Source organism: Trifolium pratense, linkage group LG2 (assembly GCF_020283565.1).
Source record: "Trifolium pratense cultivar HEN17-A07 linkage group LG2, ARS_RC_1.1, whole genome shotgun sequence".
In the NCBI taxonomy this organism is placed as follows: Eukaryota; Viridiplantae; Streptophyta; class Magnoliopsida; order Fabales; family Fabaceae; genus Trifolium; species Trifolium pratense.
In genome coordinates, this window is record NC_060060.1 from 37,355,218 (window position 1) to 37,372,769 (window position 17,552).

At 31.7% G+C, this 17,552-nt stretch overlaps 3 protein-coding genes across 4 annotated transcripts; all 3 read left to right on the forward strand.

Annotated features, from left to right (window-relative positions):
- Positions 1-1,625: 1,625 nt before the first annotated feature.
- Positions 1,626-2,152, forward strand: LOC123906048. Its single transcript, XM_045955895.1, has one exon. It carries the CDS (start codon positions 1,659-1,661, stop codon positions 2,010-2,012), a length of 354 nt encoding a protein of 117 aa, XP_045811851.1. The 5' UTR covers positions 1,626-1,658; the 3' UTR covers positions 2,013-2,152.
- Positions 2,153-5,682: 3,530 nt separating this feature from the next.
- On the forward strand, positions 5,683-6,179 carry LOC123906049. Its single transcript, XM_045955896.1, has one exon. It carries the CDS (start codon positions 5,767-5,769, stop codon positions 5,971-5,973), a length of 207 nt encoding a protein of 68 aa, XP_045811852.1. The 5' UTR covers positions 5,683-5,766; the 3' UTR covers positions 5,974-6,179.
- Positions 6,180-13,379: 7,200 nt separating this feature from the next.
- LOC123906050 (nucleolar and coiled-body phosphoprotein 1) lies at positions 13,380-16,934 on the forward strand. Of its 2 annotated transcripts, none has more exons than XM_045955898.1 (7): positions 13,380-13,714; positions 14,163-14,227; positions 14,661-14,704; positions 14,855-15,528; positions 16,042-16,125; positions 16,226-16,287; positions 16,641-16,934. In XM_045955898.1, exons 1-7 carry the CDS (start codon positions 13,490-13,492, stop codon positions 16,744-16,746), a joined length of 1,260 nt encoding a protein of 419 aa, XP_045811854.1. In that variant the 5' UTR covers positions 13,380-13,489; the 3' UTR covers positions 16,747-16,934. The 2 variants fall into 2 exon arrangements, with proteins under 2 accessions (XP_045811854.1, XP_045811855.1); XM_045955899.1 differs by having other exon boundaries at positions 13,381-13,714; positions 14,861-15,528.
- The last annotated feature ends 618 nt before the right edge of the window (positions 16,935-17,552 follow it).

Consider the following 17,552-nt stretch of genomic DNA (forward strand, 5'->3'; position numbering starts at 1 on the left):
ATTTTTGTTGTACTCTGTTTGATTTGAAATTTGTTATGGGACTGGACAAATTAGATAGCAAGGGACAGGACAAAAACAAGATTTTTTGTCCCTCACTAAACCACGGGACAACTTTTTGTCCACAGTACAAATATAAAAAATACGAAAATACCCATTTTATTTTCGAATATAAAAATATTATCGTCCTATATCTTTCCAGTAAAAGTTTGTCCTGTCATGTATTATCTTGTTCTGTACTGTTCTGTCCAGTCCTTGCTGTTTTATGAATCAAACGCACCCTAAGACAAATAATGTAGACCAAAGATTAAGTTACTATTCCATGAGTCCTAGCTCGATCAACAAAAATGTTGAAATTGTTAGGCTGGACATCATGACCCGAATTAGAACTTGGATCTCACAATTATATGTGAGTTTAATTTTAGTGGATTATTAGTTTATCACTTCATCTAAGACAAAAAAAATTAAGTTATTGAGCAAACTTTGTCTTGTATGACGATGATGTTTGACAAATAAAAAAGGTATTATGATATTTTAGATATTTTAAAAAATATTGTACGATCATTCAATTCTATATATTTTTTATTATGTTATAAAGTATAAAATTTTCACAGCCGTTAACACATTTAATTATGACATTTGCAATTTTTTTTTAATCAAGACATTTACAAAAATATATCTACAAGTTTTTTTGAGGAAAAAATATATCTACAATTATTTATGCATCGAAATGTTTTTTTTTTTATATGCAAAATTGAATTATAAGGAGTACAAGGTGCACTCAACCCTTACAATTCAAACGAAAATCATTAGATGCAATCAATGCAAACTAACGGATCGTTACACCAATCAAAAAATACAAAAGAAGTATTAACTCCCAAACGACCTATAAACCAAAATCAAGAAATAAAGATAATTTGATCTATCAAAGCATCCAAATTAAACACATCTCCTCGAAACACAATATTATTCCGAGTACGCCATATGCTACAAGTAGTTGCTAACCAAATGACATGACGAGTTTTAGCAAGTCTCTTACTCATCACCAAATCACCAAAAGATATGAAGTGCTTCCACCCTTAATCACGTGTAACCAATTTCTCCCTCTGGACTAAAATCATAATTTAAATATTGTATGTATTTGATTGATATTTGGACTAGATACATATACTTATTTATTTATATTTAAGTATAAAATAGTAAACTATATAAAAAAAACTGCAAGTAAAATATAATTAAATTCATCAACAATAAATTAAATCAAGAGGTAAGGAATTTAAACCTCTTAGGCAAATTCAATTTCTAATTTTTTTGTATAAAATTTTTTTAGTTGAAACAAAATAATCTACCTAACAATGATGAAAATTTCGTACCGATTTAACATGATAAAAAAACTTGATAAAAAATATAAACCAAACCAACAAAGACTTAAATTTTATAGTTCTCCAAATATCTATCTCTTATCCTCCACACCAAACGAACCATAAAATTTTATAAATTTTCCTGCCAATAAATTTTAACGTTACTTTTGTGGTTTTCTACATTTTATATAAAAAAAATGTACATTTTTTATTTCTTTTAACAAAAACTTCACATATTTTTTTTGTTGTGTTTTTTTTTTACTTTTAATTCCTCTTTAAATACAAGTGGCAAACTCGTTTATGCCATACCAACCAAGATTGAGACACTCTTCTTCACTCTTTTCTTTTCCTCTTGCATTTCAATTCCCACAGCACAACACAAGCATCATCAAAACGGAGGAAAATAAGAGAGCAAGTTGCAGCAGCAGCAACAGCAACAGGAGAAAAATGCGGCTATCTTACGTTTGTGAGGGACAAGAGAAGGAATTAGGAAGACAACAAGCACCTGGTTTTTGTCCTTACTGTGGTGGCAAAGTTGAAGCCATGGATGTTGAGGTTCAATCCAAGCTCTGTTTCTTACCTATGTGTTTTCAGATCAAGAGGAAATACTTTTGTACTCTCTGTTCTCGACGCTTAGAAATTTTGTATAATTAAACTATGTTTAATTAATTTCTTGTCATAATTGGTCACATGATTAATAATTAGAGATCAAAAATAACTTTAGTCTTTTAATTTTTGTTTATGTTGATGATTAATTATCATATTGTTTGTTCTTCTTGGAACTAATAATAAGTCTAATATACTAGTATGTTTAACCGTTACAAAAAAAATAGGCCCCATATTGAGTACTTTTCTTTTGTATTATTGTTTGCATGTTGAGTTTGAATCAAATCAAAGCTTGTGGAGCCATAGATCCAGATAAACACTAGTATGTGGAAGGCTTAAAATTAGTACAGTGTCTTTTTTGTTGTCTTTTTGGGACCAAACAATTATTGTGGAAATGACTGGTGATAAATGTGGATCATTGGAAATTAAACATTGTTATGGTCCCTTTGTGCCTCGGTTTCTGGTAGCAGTTTCTGGTTTGTGATACTATTAGAGTGGTTTTTTTTTCGTGGGAATCACCAAATCACTGCATCAATATTAGTGTGTTGGTAAGTATGGTTTGATGGTGTTGGTGTTGTTTTTTTTCTTGTGTTAGTTTAGTTGCCAGCTCAGTTCTTTCTCTGCTAGTGCAGTTTTTGTTTTTTGTTGTACTATTTTTGGATATGTCTTATACTTTGAGTTAGTGTTTTAATAAAGTTTTGCTATTTTAAGCCACTAGGTTTAGTGGCGGGAGATTTGGGTAGTATGTTATAGGTTCTGAGTTCGATCCCCAGCTCATTATAAACCAAAAAAGTTTTGCTATTTTTTTTAGAAAAATACTTACAAAATTGACACGTAAGATAACATATTTTGAGATCATAGTACTTCACATGACGCAACTCTTGAATACTTTGTGCAAATTTGAACCCCCGAGTGTAGGTTGCTAAACTCGACTTGGTTTAGCTACGCTATGGCAAAGACCATCATCTTTAATTGGCAGCAGCTGCATCTTCGGCTCCCAACGCGTTCAAATCTGTCTCGCAGATGCTCTCTCTTAGCAACGCGCGATATGGCCTGACTGTTTTGCTCCATTCATCAGGAAATTGAATCTCATCTGTTTGTTACTTGGTCGACGGTTGCAGCGATTTGGACAGAGATATTTAAGTGGCTCGGGCTGGAAATTAAATGCAATTTATATTTAATTTCACGAGAATAAATAAAAAGTAAATTTTCGTTAGCTCCACACTAATAAGGACTTATTTAACTCATCCAAGTTTGTTTCTTTGTCAAAATAATTTAACGGCCGAAATTTTATCTTTTGAATTGAGTAATTGAAAGAAAAATAAAAAAATTCAATACCAATTTTATATATTGACAATATTTTTATCAACTTAATTATGTTCAAATACCTACCAAATGAGTTATGTTGACGGTGCAACTCATCAAAAGTTTTTATGTAATAAAACAAAATAGTAACAAATGAATCATGAAATTGTTTATTGAATTCATACTTTCTTAAAATGGAACACTGTGGACCTTATCACTATATTTATTTCCGGATATGTTACATAGTCATTTTCCATCACAACTACGGTTTCATACCACTTACATAAATGGAAAAACAGTGATCTAAGCTTCACAAAAAAAGTGTCTTGTTTGTGTTGCTCTAAATGGTAACACACTAGTACACACGTTCTATCTTACAACAGCCAAACCAAAATCTTGATGCTGTATCATTACTGGAAACAAATTATTTACATTATTTTAGTTCAGAGCCGTCCAATTTAAATCGTACAATCAAGATCGTTTTAAATATTAAATGATAGAATTAATCTGAACCATCTAATTTATAATTAATAACTTGGATTTGAAACAGTTTGAAAATCGTGTGATTTATAACCGTAGTGATTCATTGTCAGCCATGGAAAGCTGAAGTGAAAGCAACTTTGTTATCTTTTACTCTTTATTTTATTTTAATTTCCTATTCTTCTTTCTTTCTTCTTTTGACAATTCTATTTCTTTGGTTTACAATGAAGCTGATCATCGAACTCAGGACCTCTAGCATACTACCTAAATCCCTTGCTATTAGATCAAACCTAGTGGCTTAATTCCTTTTCTTCTTCTTGTTTAACTTTTTTGGTAAACAATATTTGGACACCAATAAACCAATTTGACATATTGAAAAAAATAAATAGAGTAATATAATTAATGTGATATATCAGAGGTTGATATTAAGAGAGATTGAGAGAAAATAATTGGGTGTTCAAGGACTGACTTAAAGGTCGAGATTATTAGAAGTTAGAACACTTGTTTTAGGATTCCAATAAAAAATTAATAAATAAAAAGACTAAAATACAAAAAAGGTTTAAGTCTAATTTAATGGAGTATTGAAAAATATTAGCCCAACCCTGCTAAATGTGTTACAGCTTTTTTATGTACAGAATAACTCTTAGACATATTCATATATTCAACTGTCTAAAAATCTAGGACTCTAATTAAACTACAAACAATTTCAACTGTACTTATTACATCTAATCTAATTTATATTAAATCAACTTCAATAAACTGCACTTATTTTGATCAAAAAAAGATAAACTGCACTTATTACATCTAATTACATTTTTATATTTGTAATGAAAAAGTTTAATGTAGTCATTTTTTTTGTCAAGTAATTTAGTTGCTAGAAATTCCACCTTCAAGGTAAATAAGTTGGATATCCGAGATTCGAACTTCCTCTCATACATATATAATGTGATGTCTCTACCAATTGAACATCTCACATAGACTTATGTAGTCTTTTAAGAATAGATGAGGATGAAATTTATCATGATGTATTGAGAAAAAGTTTATTGCTTATTTTAATAAGTTTGAATTTTCCATTCTCATATCATATTGCTAATGCTAGATCTGTATATAGATGAAACATAATGCAGCATAGGACTAGTCCGTTTTCACCCGGGTACGTACAATTTAAATTTTAGTTATACAAATGATGCTTGTGCATGTGTTGTGCGGTTGTTGGGTCAGTTTTTGAAGAAAGCATTTTGTTATCAATATGTAAACGTTAAGCTAAGCAAGTGAAGATGCCAAACACAAACCAACAAGCTAGCATGGTCACGAAAAAACAACTCAAAGGGACCAATGTACGTAATATTAATAGTCCCACATGAAATGAGATGTGAGATTCCATCAACACGTCCTCATAAGTTAATTTTGTAGAAATAAGTTAGACTCAACTTTCAACTTTAAGATGATATCAAAATTTTCTCTAAAATTCATTAGGTTACTACATATTATCATGTCATTTAAATCCATGCGCCAAACTCACTGCCAATTTTTTTTTTGGGTTACCATGATATTAATATGAAATTTTCACCGGGGAACCTGTGGGGCACACAAGGTGGATTCTCTCATCTTAACCGAATTTTCTCCATACACATGAGCCAGAAATCGAACTGCCTAACCACATATTTAATATGACCAAAACTCTTATCAGTTGGACCAATTCATCGTTGGTTAACTCACTCCCAATTCTAAGATGTAATAATGCATTTTTATTAAAAAAATGGTATCATAAACAATTTTTTTTTTTTATTTAAAATTTTTAGTTTTTATGGGCTTTTTATATTTTTAGCTTTAACAAAAACTTTACATTTTTTTTTGTTGTTGTGGTTTTTCTCTTTTTATTCCCCTATAAATACAAGTAAGTAACTCTTTTATGCCCATATTGAGACACTCTTCTCCTCTTGCATTTCATTCCCCACAAAGAAGCATCATCAAAACGGAAGAAAAAAAGAGAGCAAGTTGTAGCAGCAAGAGAAAAATGCGGTTGTCTTACGTTTGTGAGGGACAAGAGAAGGAATTGGGAAGACAACAAGCACCTGGTACTTGTCCTCACTGTGGTGGCAAAGTTGAAGTCATGGATGTTGAGGTTCAATCCAAGCTTTGCTTCTTACCTATGTGTTTTCAAATCAAGAGGAAATACTTTTGTACTCTATGTTCTAGACGTTTAGAAACTTTGTATGATTAAAATATGCTTATTTTGTTTATATGAATATCTTGTTTGTTCTTCTAGGTACCAACAAGTCCAATATGTTTAACTACGTACCAAAAAATAGGCCCCATATTGAGTACTTTTGAGATGATGTATTTTTGTCTGAAATTTTGAATTATCGTTTACACCTGTTGTGTTTGAATCAAATCAAAGCTTTGTGGAGCCATAGATTCAGATCAACTCTATCCATTGTAATAATTAACAATTAGAGATCGACATATTATATGAAATTAGAACACACTTACTTGATAGTCAGCAATCATGTTTACCGGAATAGCAGATATCGGAACCACCGATATGTTAGACAAGGTCTTCCTTTGCCTATCACTTGCTCCGGTCTTTGAGGTCTTTGATGGGTAAAACCACAAATGAGCTTATTGTGTTTGTGCGTGACGGCAAAGGGGACCTAGCCAATCTTATATAAGATCACAACCCTAGTACCACCCATCATGGACTCTAGAGTTGGGCCTACACTTTCTTTCTACACAAATCAGAATTAGTGTCCAAGCCCATTATTACTGATCACAATTATCGGGCTTAAGCATCATCAAATGGATCACAACAACATCAACCCGTTTTTATTAAAATCAAAAGACACAATTGATTGCAGCCCACAAAATATTAGAAAATATTCTAACATTCTCCCACTTGGGCAAAATCAATTGTGTATATTTAATTTAAAGAAAACACTTTGAAAACGACTCTCGGGTTGATAACATATTTATTAACGTGGCCACAATGATCCCAAGATGCAACATCTAATTAAGACTCCGTCCAACAAAAGTTAAATCATATCGAATCATAGCGGTAATTATATCATTATCGACACAACACCTTCCATGGTTACAAATACCACCAAACTCCGTCGACTAGTCATTTGTGTAGAGTGTAGCGAGAAAATGATATGTTTGTGATCTCAACCATACTATCATTTTCTTCGTCAGTCCTCAATTTCTCTCAAATGCCTTAAAGCCAGAGAAATTCTATGGTCCATAAGATACCACAAGTCCAAGCTCCAAAACAATGTTGACTACCGCGGTATAATGATCTAATCAACATCGAGCTCCAATATTTTAGACATAATTTCTCTCAAATGCCTCAAAGCCAAAGAAATTACATGGTTCTTAAGATACCGTAATGCCTCAGCTCCAAAATAGTGTTGATCACCGGCTAAGTGATCCCGACAACACTGAGCTTATTTATTTATGTTTTCACATAATGATGCCTCAGCTCCAAAATAGTGTTGATCACCGGCATAGTGATCCCAACAACACTGAGCTATAATATTTATTTATATAATGCCTCAGCTCCAAAATAGTGTTGATCACCGGCATAGTGATCCCAACAACACTGAGCTATAATATTTATTTATACAATGCCTCAGCTCCAAATATTTTTATACACTGAGCTATAATATTTATTTATACACTGAGCTCAAATATTTTTATATTTCAAATTTCAAATAATTTCAAATTTATAAAAGGAGTTAATATAAAATTCAAACTCCCACTAATCAAGCATATCAAGAGAATATAAGTTATCTCCCACTAATCAAGTGATTTATGATGTTCAACATTTCAATGGAAAGATAACTGGAGAAATTCATTTGAATCAAAACCAAATTGGATTAGTATTATCATAAGAGGCCAATATAATAGTTCAATCACCTTTGGGCAGAATGCACCAACTAAGGTCAAAACCTTAGTCAAAACCTCAGATGAGTTAATCAATGAGTATACATTGAACTTTGAAATTTGTCACCTTTAGGCAGGCAAATTCCTCCGATCAATACATCCTCCAATAACTTCATCTAAAATTAATTTTTAACTACAACATATAATTATCACCTTTAGGCAGAAAATCACATGTCACAATTAAAAACATTCCTCAAACTACAAAGAAAATCTCATCAATCGATATAAGTGATCCCACTTTGGTGGTAACAGTTTATACCAACGCACAAAATTCTCTTGCATAGGAATCAATAATTAAAAAACACATTCCTCAAACTACAAAGAAAAGTTTCATCAAATCAATAATATAAGCGGTTCCACTTTGGTGGTAACGGCCTATATTAATGCATGAAATCTCTTGCATAGGAATCAATAATTAAAAAAAAAAACATATAATTATATGTCTTTAGTTGGGGAGAGAGATCATTACTATGAAACAGTCAACTCATAAGAGATCATTACTGTGAAACAGTCAACTCAATATAATAAATAAATAAATTATGCAGCGGAATAATATGAGACTTTATTTGAATATTACTGAGGATATAAAACAAATAGTCCCGAACTTTTATAAATAACATAGGACTCCTCAATATAAGTCTCTATAAACATTTATAAATAGTTGACATGTAAAACTCTCCCACTTGATAGAGAATTATAGTTGAATTACTAATCCAAAAGTGTTAAAATATTTAAACAAATATTCAACTATTTTCTCTATCACACAATGGACATGTCAAACAATGTCACACTAAATTTATATTTTTCCAGAATAAACTTGAAATACTCCCACTCAATAGAGTAAAATTTAAAAAAAAAATTGGAGTATATAACATGAAATCAATTAATTATTATATAGAGAGTTTCTAATTTAGAATATTCTGGAAAACAACAAAACTTTAATATATAATTGCACATTTATTATTTCAAAAGGAGTAGACGATATTGAAAACAAATTTCTCCGTATATGCAATTATATAACAAGTCACAAGAGGATAAATAATTACACCACTAACCTCCAAGAGTGTGACTTTTTCATCCTTGTAAATAGAATCAATGAGAATCGAATACTTCGCGATAAGATATTTGACGGTATCATAAAATCTTTGACGATGTCATCTCAAATAGCCACAAATCAACGGCAAACCGTTATATCATAATAAACGACTAATAATAATTGACTCAATTTATATAAACGATCAAGTGCAAGGGTATTAATTTTCAATTGCCTCTAAAAGATATTATCAAGCAAGTAAATCCAGAAGTATTTATAGCCATATGATCAAACAAAACTTCAAGGTATATTGGTATATTGGGAGACTTCTGTTTGCCACTAACAAGTTTATAACATGATGAAGCTTGGAATCAAAGCTCTAATTAAAATTTAAAGAAATCAATGAATCAAATAGCTATATCTTAAGCAGTATATCATAGAAGTCTATCAATAAATACAAATATAAGGATCCCACAACTGAGTAGTATTCTTATGAGAAAGAGAGCGGCAAACACCAATTAGCAAGCAAATCATTAACCCAAAAACAGGCCATCAAAATAAAAATTATTTTACATAATTATCATACTAATCATGATGGCATATAATACATAGTCTTGCTGCACAAGAGTTGATTCTGTTCAAGATCAACCTCAAACAAAAGGAATAATTTAATTAATCTTTTAAAAATAACTTTCAAGTAGTTTTTCCATCAGCACCAATCGGCTAATAGAACAAAAGAAGATCAATCAAAATCTTAACTATGAAACCAAACTGCTGTTGCCATTGATATATGAATATTAATCAAAGAAAGCAATATATTTCCTTTTTACATGTCAGATTAATTGCATAAAGGTCACTAACAAACACATATGTTATCCGCCAATTTTCAAGACAGTCGATACTTATGCCTAATTGGTTTCACGACAAGTCAATTATGTCAAAATTTGTAATATCCCCAACACAAAAAATTAAGGATAGTACATCCCCAATTCTCATTGTTCTATTTTCAGGGAATTAATTTTTAAAAGAAAATAAACTTTGAATTGATGAGAAAAGGAACCCACAGTATTAGGATTGACAGTGGTAAAATAATTGGTCACAGTAGCACAAACACAAATTCTCCAAGATTCATCCAATTATATGGTTAATTTATTTTGTGGCCTTAAAGATATTTATCAAGAATAAACCCACCAATTCAATGAAAACCATTAACAAAATCTATAAAGTATCATCAAAACATATATATGATGTTCATATGAATTGGAAATTAATTCAAAAGCTCAAAATTTATTCCATAAGAAATTGTCAGACAAAACAAGTGGGATGCCAATGGACTTTATTCCATAAGAAAAATAAATTAACCAAAAGCTGAACAAAAGTAATTTCCTGCTAATGGCCAAAACCCAAATAAAATATCCATGCTTAGATACAGTTTAAAATATTATAGATGAAACTGTATTTATCAAATTGACCTCAATACTGGTAAATTACAACATGTCAATACTGAACACACATACTATGGTGTTAAGCAAATAGATTTTGGAAAATCAAATTGACCTCTCCAGGCACAATAGAATGTTCTCGAAAAGCATATTAAAGGGTGGATTAGAAAAGTAAACCCTTAATTAAAGTTCAAAATGAAATCACATTCTAGAAATCACGATTTAAAGTTCACAAAATAAAATCCAACGTGAAACAGTGATTGTGCTTTTATTCTTATCTAAAGGAGATTAAGAACGACAAGAGAGAATCAAAGGGTAGATAAATACTCATGAAGCCGAACTATGTGAATAGGCCAAAATATGTAATACAAAATTATGTCATCGCAAGTCCATAGCATACTGGATTTCATTGTTATCAAAACAGCACATAAACAACATACGTGGATCATATATCAATAGAAAGCAGCATATGTGGTTTATATGGATCGTAAAATTAACTAATAACCACAAAATTCAATATAAGGATTCCAATTTATTTGTAAAAACAAATAAATTAAAGCTCTCAGTTTAACAATTGCACATCAAAACTATTTAGTGCAACAGACTATTTGGTCTTAGGCAAAGGTAAACATGTTAGGTGAACGAGATATGCAAAATTCCAATATATCTCAATCCATATTCAAATGAAGAACCGAGTGCAATCACGTGTATATATTATGTGTGAAAATTCAGATGAATTTCAATTCACATGGAAAAATTTGGCTGTTCCAAAATAAATAAATAAACCCTTAATCGATGGCCAGACCTTGAATTAAAAATCTATCACAACAAAGCTATCCAAAATAAATTATGGCCGAACAAAAAATTCTTAATGATCTAGCTATGATTCACGATTGAAAATAAATTAGGGTTCTAACTCATATAATATTAGGCTCTGATACCACATGTAATAATTAACAATTAGAGATCGACATATTATATGAAATTAGAACACACTTACTTGATAGTCAGCAATCATGTTTACCGGAATAGCAGATATCGGAACCACCGATATGTTAGACAAGGTCTTCCTTTGCCTATCACTTGCTCCGGTCTTTGAGGTTTTATTAAAATCAAAAGCCACAATTGATTGCAGCCCACAAAATATTAGAAAATATTCTAACATCCATTTGTATTATGTTGAAGTTGAAGGTTGAAAGACATCATAGTGTCTTTTTTGTTGTCTTTTTGGGATCAAACAATTCTTCTACTTTTCTATTTAAAAAATTATTATGGTGAAGAGATGATGCTCCAATAATAGATAGTGAAGATCTTAGAGTGGGATCAAACTTTTTCTGTGAAAGTGACTAGTGATAAATGTGGATCATTGGAAATTCAACATTGTTTCCATTAGTGGCAAGCTAGCCCTTTGGACTAAGTGCAGGGAAGAGGAACGAGACTTACCAGTGATAATGAATTAAGTAAATAAGTTTTAATGAGTTTATAAGTAGTGATGCTCACCAACATCAACTTGTAAGATAAGAGATGCATCTTATCTTATTTATAACACATTTTCAGATAATGTTTTACCTAATTTGCGAATAGTGTTTTTTTGTGTAAATTAGTTCTATATATCAACAAATCTTAAGTTGACACCTAATTAATGAGAACTCATTGTGTTTGTTAATATTTTTGAAGAAAAAACATTTTGTTATATAAATCAGATACATTTTTTGTCGAGTGTCAGGTCGATATAATGAAACTTTTATTTATTTTTTTGATAAAAGGTGGAACTTTTTTTTTTGACAAAAACTAAAACTTTTATCTTAAAAGTGGTTTCTAGGTAAAAACTCTGGTTCTCCATGTTCCTTTTATGAGTGGGATCTCCATCATACTTTATATTGGAACCGGGTAGAGTTTGGAGTGTCGTCTTAATTGGGTCTCGATAGGGGGATTAGAGGCCCTTTTGTTGCTTTGTCCTACCCGTGGATGATCAATGTCTCTCCCTTTTAGAAAGATTTTCTTCTTCTCGTGGTGGTGTCTTTGAGGGATACTGGTTTGTTGGTGGTGTGCCTTCTTATTTTCCTGCAATTTTACCTTATAAATAGTTGAGTTCTTGCATAGAGTACTTCTGGTACTTCTTTGTTTCCCCGAGCTTTTTCTTATACTTTTCATTTTTATATTTATATAATATAATATACTTGTCATTAAAAAAAATTAGAATCAAATTTACATACAGAATCAATTTTTATCATGCATACACACAGTCATATTTCCATCTACCACCTAAGTGAAGAAGCCAAAGTGCAAAACAGAAACCAACAAGTAGAGTCAAAAAAATAACCCAAGGGGACCATTGGACCAATGTATTAATGCATGACTCGTTAAAAAAGAAATCAATTTCCACATGGATAACATATGCACAAATATAGCTAATATTATCTCATAGAAATTGACATTTGAACCTTAAAGATCGTAGAATTTGACAGGAACTAGTTGGCGAAAGTGATATTTTCTTCATTTAAGTAAATAGTTTTTATAACTATGCAAAATAGTTAATTTTGTTATTTTACCTACAACCATAAAGTCTCAACATTGAAATACCTATATAGTTAGTAAAAAAAAAACTATATATGCCTATAACTTTCTATAAGAAATTTTTTTTTGCAATCTAACACGATAAAACTTATACACTCAAAGCTGGAGCACTTGACTTGACAAATTTTCCTTACCTCCACATCAATTTTTTTATTACCAACAAGATCTCATTCCCCTAAGATATAGGAAGGATTAGAACAGAAAAATAAATATGCAGCTGATTCCTAAAATATCGCTACGAATATCTACAAAATTTAACTTGGTACCCCGTCAGTCCATACAAATTAAGTGATATGATTTGTCTGCGGATATTTACATAAATACCAACATAGTGTGACACAAGTGATAGATATTTGAATCTCTTAATCATTTGATCTTGAGTTCAATCCTCAATATGAAAAAAAACATTTTTTAGAAGATGTCAACTCCTTAAATGAATTTGAATTACCTCAAGGGAATTAGTCGTTGCAGTTCCGTGCAGAGGATACTATTGCTTTAATAAAAAAGAAAATATAACTCAGAAGTGGAGTGTAATAACAATACCCGTGGTGCAAATAGTAAATCTCCAATATTTTATCGGGCCTAATAGCCCATATTAAAGTGTCATAAATGTAATTAAAGATAAAATTTGAGGGTGAAACTGAAATTTGTGAAGAAAATGTGTCGGGAAGAAACCCTAAATAAACCCTAATCAGTTAACACAGAAGATGATTTAAGAGTTGTTTGGGTTGAAGAATCCTTTTCGCATGCCTGCAAATCCATCAGGTATCAAAGGAATTTCAACCCTCTTCTCTTTTACTCCTCGTCAAGTTTTATTAACCATGAAGAACACCGCCGCCGATAACGGAACCCTAAACTCTGAACAGAACCAGAAGCAGAAGCTTCTTCTTCACCAATCAATTGCTCTTTACTTTGAACGCTCTGGATTCTCCAAATCCCTAAAAAAGTTTCTATCTGAAGCCAAAATCGTGGTAAGATCAGCTCAATTGTGTTTAGAATATTGCACAATTGTAATGTTGAATTAGGAGATGGCTTTTCTCTGTTTTTCTGCTAGTAATGTTATATACTTATAGTTTATATCAAAACACATAAGCACTTATGTGATAAATGATAATCACGTATGTTATACACTTAATTAAGCTATTTATCCAACAAGGCTTTGGGTTATTATAAGCTTATACGTAGGTAGGTGATCATGGACAAAATAAACTTTATGAGAGAATTTCTAAATAAAATGAAATAGTACAGAAATCTAATTTCAATGTTAAGAAATTATTGTGTAAAAAGCTCATAGATGTTCTTGTGAAACTGATTTTATTGCAAAATAGGCGTTTATGTGTCCTGTATAGACTTGGTTTAGATTGATTTGTAATTTATGAGAGCTTATCAATTAAAAAATGTTTCTTGCTTGTGATGCAGAAAGATAATACAGAGGGTTCGTCAGTTGATCTTGAAGAAATGTGCCGCAAATATTTAGAAACAAGGTAAGACCGACAGCCTTGGCTTTGTTCCAAATTTTGAAGATTTTGGAGTAAAATTTGATTATGACAAACACACACTAACCAATTATTTTCCACTAGTGCAAAACTGTTCCTAGTTCCATGTGTGAAATAAGTTGTAACTGGCCATTGCCTGCTGTTCATAATGCTGCTATTTTACAACACTATAGTAAAAATTATTTATCCTCAGAAAATAAGTTAGCCCGCTACACACAATCTCAGTATAGTATTTGTGGGGTTGGTTGGTTGTTCTGTGCCACAATCTGAGATTGATAACTATGAGACGAATAATTGGAAGTTGGAATCTCACTTTTCTAATTGCTGCTGCCTGCTGCACCTGATAGTATTTGTAATTTCTGCCTTGTTTATATGCTAATTGAGCTTTCTTTTTTCCTTGTTTTTCATCTCTTTTCAATAGCAAGGATGATGCTAAGTCAACTATCAACGATCAAAAGGAGGAAGGTATGCTATTAATTTCTAGAAAACGTATTCTGTTGTATATAGCAGTGAATTCTTCTTTCTTTCTCAGAGTCAGATCTTGCTTGCATGTCTCACTTTGTTCTTGAATTATGACAATTAAATCTTAACGGCGGCTTTCCAATTACCTGCTAGTTGCAGCTGTGCACTCCAAACATGAAGAGGAAAAATCCAAGGGAAAAAAGAAAAAGAAAAGCAACTTAGTTTCAGAATCTGCTGTTGATAACCAACTGGAGTCACCAACTGTGGTTACAGAAAATAAAGTTGATTTATCTACTGTTGCCAAAGTTGATAATGGTGCTGAGACAGAGAAGCGGTCCAAACATAAAACGAAAAAGAACAAGTCAAATATTGAAGGGGATGCAACAGAGCAGATTGCAGTTACTGAAAATAAAGTTAAGGATGATTTATCAATAGATGCCAAAGTTGAAAATGGTGCTGAGACAGAGAAGAAGTCCAAACGCAAAATTAAAAAGAAAGACAAGTCAAATAGTGAAGGGGATTCAAAAGAGCAGATTGGAGAACCCGATACAACTGTTTCAAAAAAAGAGAATTCCAAAGCAACAAATGAAGAAGCAATGCCTGAGAAGAAAGATTCTAAGAAAAGAAAAAGAACAATATCTAAAGAAAATGACGAACAAGATACTGAAGTAAAGGAGGATGAAGAAACCAAACGCAGGAAAGTCGAAAATTTGAATGAATCTCAGGGAGGAGACCAATCGGCAAAAACAAATGGGCACTATGAGAATGGGGAAGAGAAATCTTCTGTGCAAAAGTCTCAGAAGAAAAAAAACAAAGAATCAGCTGAGGTATGCCATAACTAGTATTTATTCTCTCTGAACATGTACACGGCGTCCTGGCCAACAGATAAGGCACTTTGAAATCAGTGAATGCGCTTGTTTTTTCTTTTTTCTTTCTCCATCTTGGGAATCTACACTTTTTTTATCCTCTTTTTTTTTTTCAAGATTTTTTTTTCTCTCTAGACAACTAGGACACTGACCGACCGACCATGCTATGAATTCTTGGAAATAGTCTAAAACTTAACATTCCAGGATATTTGTGTCTGCTGGTGTCCCATTAAATTAATCAGCTGACTGTTACAAATTCCTATATGTTTGTCTTGATGCTCATAGTTGTATTCTTCTCCCGTAACGATTTGTCTGTGCTTATTTTGTTGCATGTTTCATTGCTGTTTAATTCCTGTTTCTATTTGCTGTTTAATTTTATTGCAGTCTTTCATTCTTGGCCTTTGATAGCTATATTTCACCGCTGAAGCTAAGATTTATGTTGTGATGTTTAACTGACAAATGAAATCGCTGCAGAAAGCTGTGAAGGTGCCATTTCAACGGGTACAAGTTGACAACATAGATCATGAGAAGCTTCTGGATAACTCTTATTGGGCAAAGGTGTGATAAATTGATTATGTTTTCCATGTATTGGTGTTGTGGTTTTTTTCCCAGTTGCATTATATAAAACATATGTATGTATGGGTCTATCTGTCGGCAGGGTGGTGCTGAGAGTGGTTATGGTGCAAAAGCAGAAGAGGTTCTTGGCCAAGTCAGAGGACGGTATGTTATGATACTTGTATTTCATGCATTAAAAAGTCATTATTTTATTTTTTTGACGAAGTCATTATTTGTTTATTGTATTTAGCACTGCAATATTAATGTGTTCATATAGAAATAAATAGTTAACACTGTTAGTTGCATGAAGTTTTTGTTTAGTGAGAGCCTTTAATGGAAAATATGTTCAAAAGGTCTCGTGTCACGGATATTGAAAGCTTTCATTCATTTTTTCAAACCCTGTTTATGTCTTATTCAGCTAACCAATACATTGTTTTATAATGTGCACAATTTCTTCAATTTGCACTTTTATCAGTCGTATTTTACTTTTTTTGTAACATCAACTATTTCTCTTGCAGGGATTTTCGTCATGAGAAGACCAAGAAGAAACGTGGGACCTATAGGGGTGGACATATTGATTTACATTCCCACTCAATTAAGTTTAATTATTCAGATGAGGAGTGACTAGAAATCACATAGGTTTATGTCTTTTTTCTTGTCAAGAAAATTTGTTATGATATTTGCTACTGGACCACCATGCCAAAGCTGGTGTTGCCATCAAAATTTTGCTAAATTATGGTTCATTGATACAATATTTGTTCATTTGGATAAAGATATTTGAACAGTTTTATGAATTTCATTGTGCTGCTTAATGCTTCTAGTGTCCATCTAAAAGTGCTTGGATTCTTAGGTGGGATCTTCTGTTTAGATCTCCTTAGGATTAGATAAAGCTCATGTTGCTGAAGTGTGCAACCGTATTTAACATGATTAGAACAAGAGTAAAAACAAAGTGTTTATGTCTTAACCCTCCTATTTTCAGGGAAAAGAAACTTTGGTAATTTAGAGTAGTAAGCAAATTTTGACTAAGGACGGTTCAATTAGGATTTGAACTCGAGTAGTACTCCTCAAGGATTAATATTCGTCCTAAATAGGTCACTAACCATTTGACCACGTGGTTGACAAAGTTTGTTTTGTCATTATATATATTAAAATTTTATTATGCACACCTTTAGAGTAAAAATTACATATATTATTATATCTTATATCTTATTTTTTTTAGTTTTTCACCACCAGTTAAATCTAGTTCGGGGTCAGTTCTGACTTCTGACACTTATAAATATTTGCGAAAAACACTTATACATGATTTCATTGTGAAAATCTTGGTGAGAGATAAAGTTTAGATTCACATAACTGGGTTGTAAGTACTTTGTTTTTAAACCTAAAATCAACATTTGTTGAGGTTTTTAACACGATATATGAGATAACATAAT

Bases quoted from the DNA above. Each gene is read 5' to 3' on its own strand.
- LOC123906048 (XM_045955895.1), top strand. From the start codon at position 1,659: ATGCCATACCAACCAAGATTGAGACACTCTTCTTCACTCTTTTCTTTT.
- LOC123906049 (XM_045955896.1), top strand. From the start codon at position 5,767: ATGCGGTTGTCTTACGTTTGTGAGGGACAAGAGAAGGAATTGGGAAGA.
- LOC123906050 (XM_045955898.1), top strand. From the start codon at position 13,490: ATGCCTGCAAATCCATCAGGTATCAAAGGAATTTCAACCCTCTTCTCT. The intron at 14,228-14,660 runs GTAAGACCGACA...TCTTTTCAATAG, and splicing joins CGCAAATATTTAGAAACAAG to CAAGGATGATGCTAAGTCAA. The intron at 15,529-16,041 runs GTATGCCATAAC...AAATCGCTGCAG, and splicing joins AAAACAAAGAATCAGCTGAG to AAAGCTGTGAAGGTGCCATT.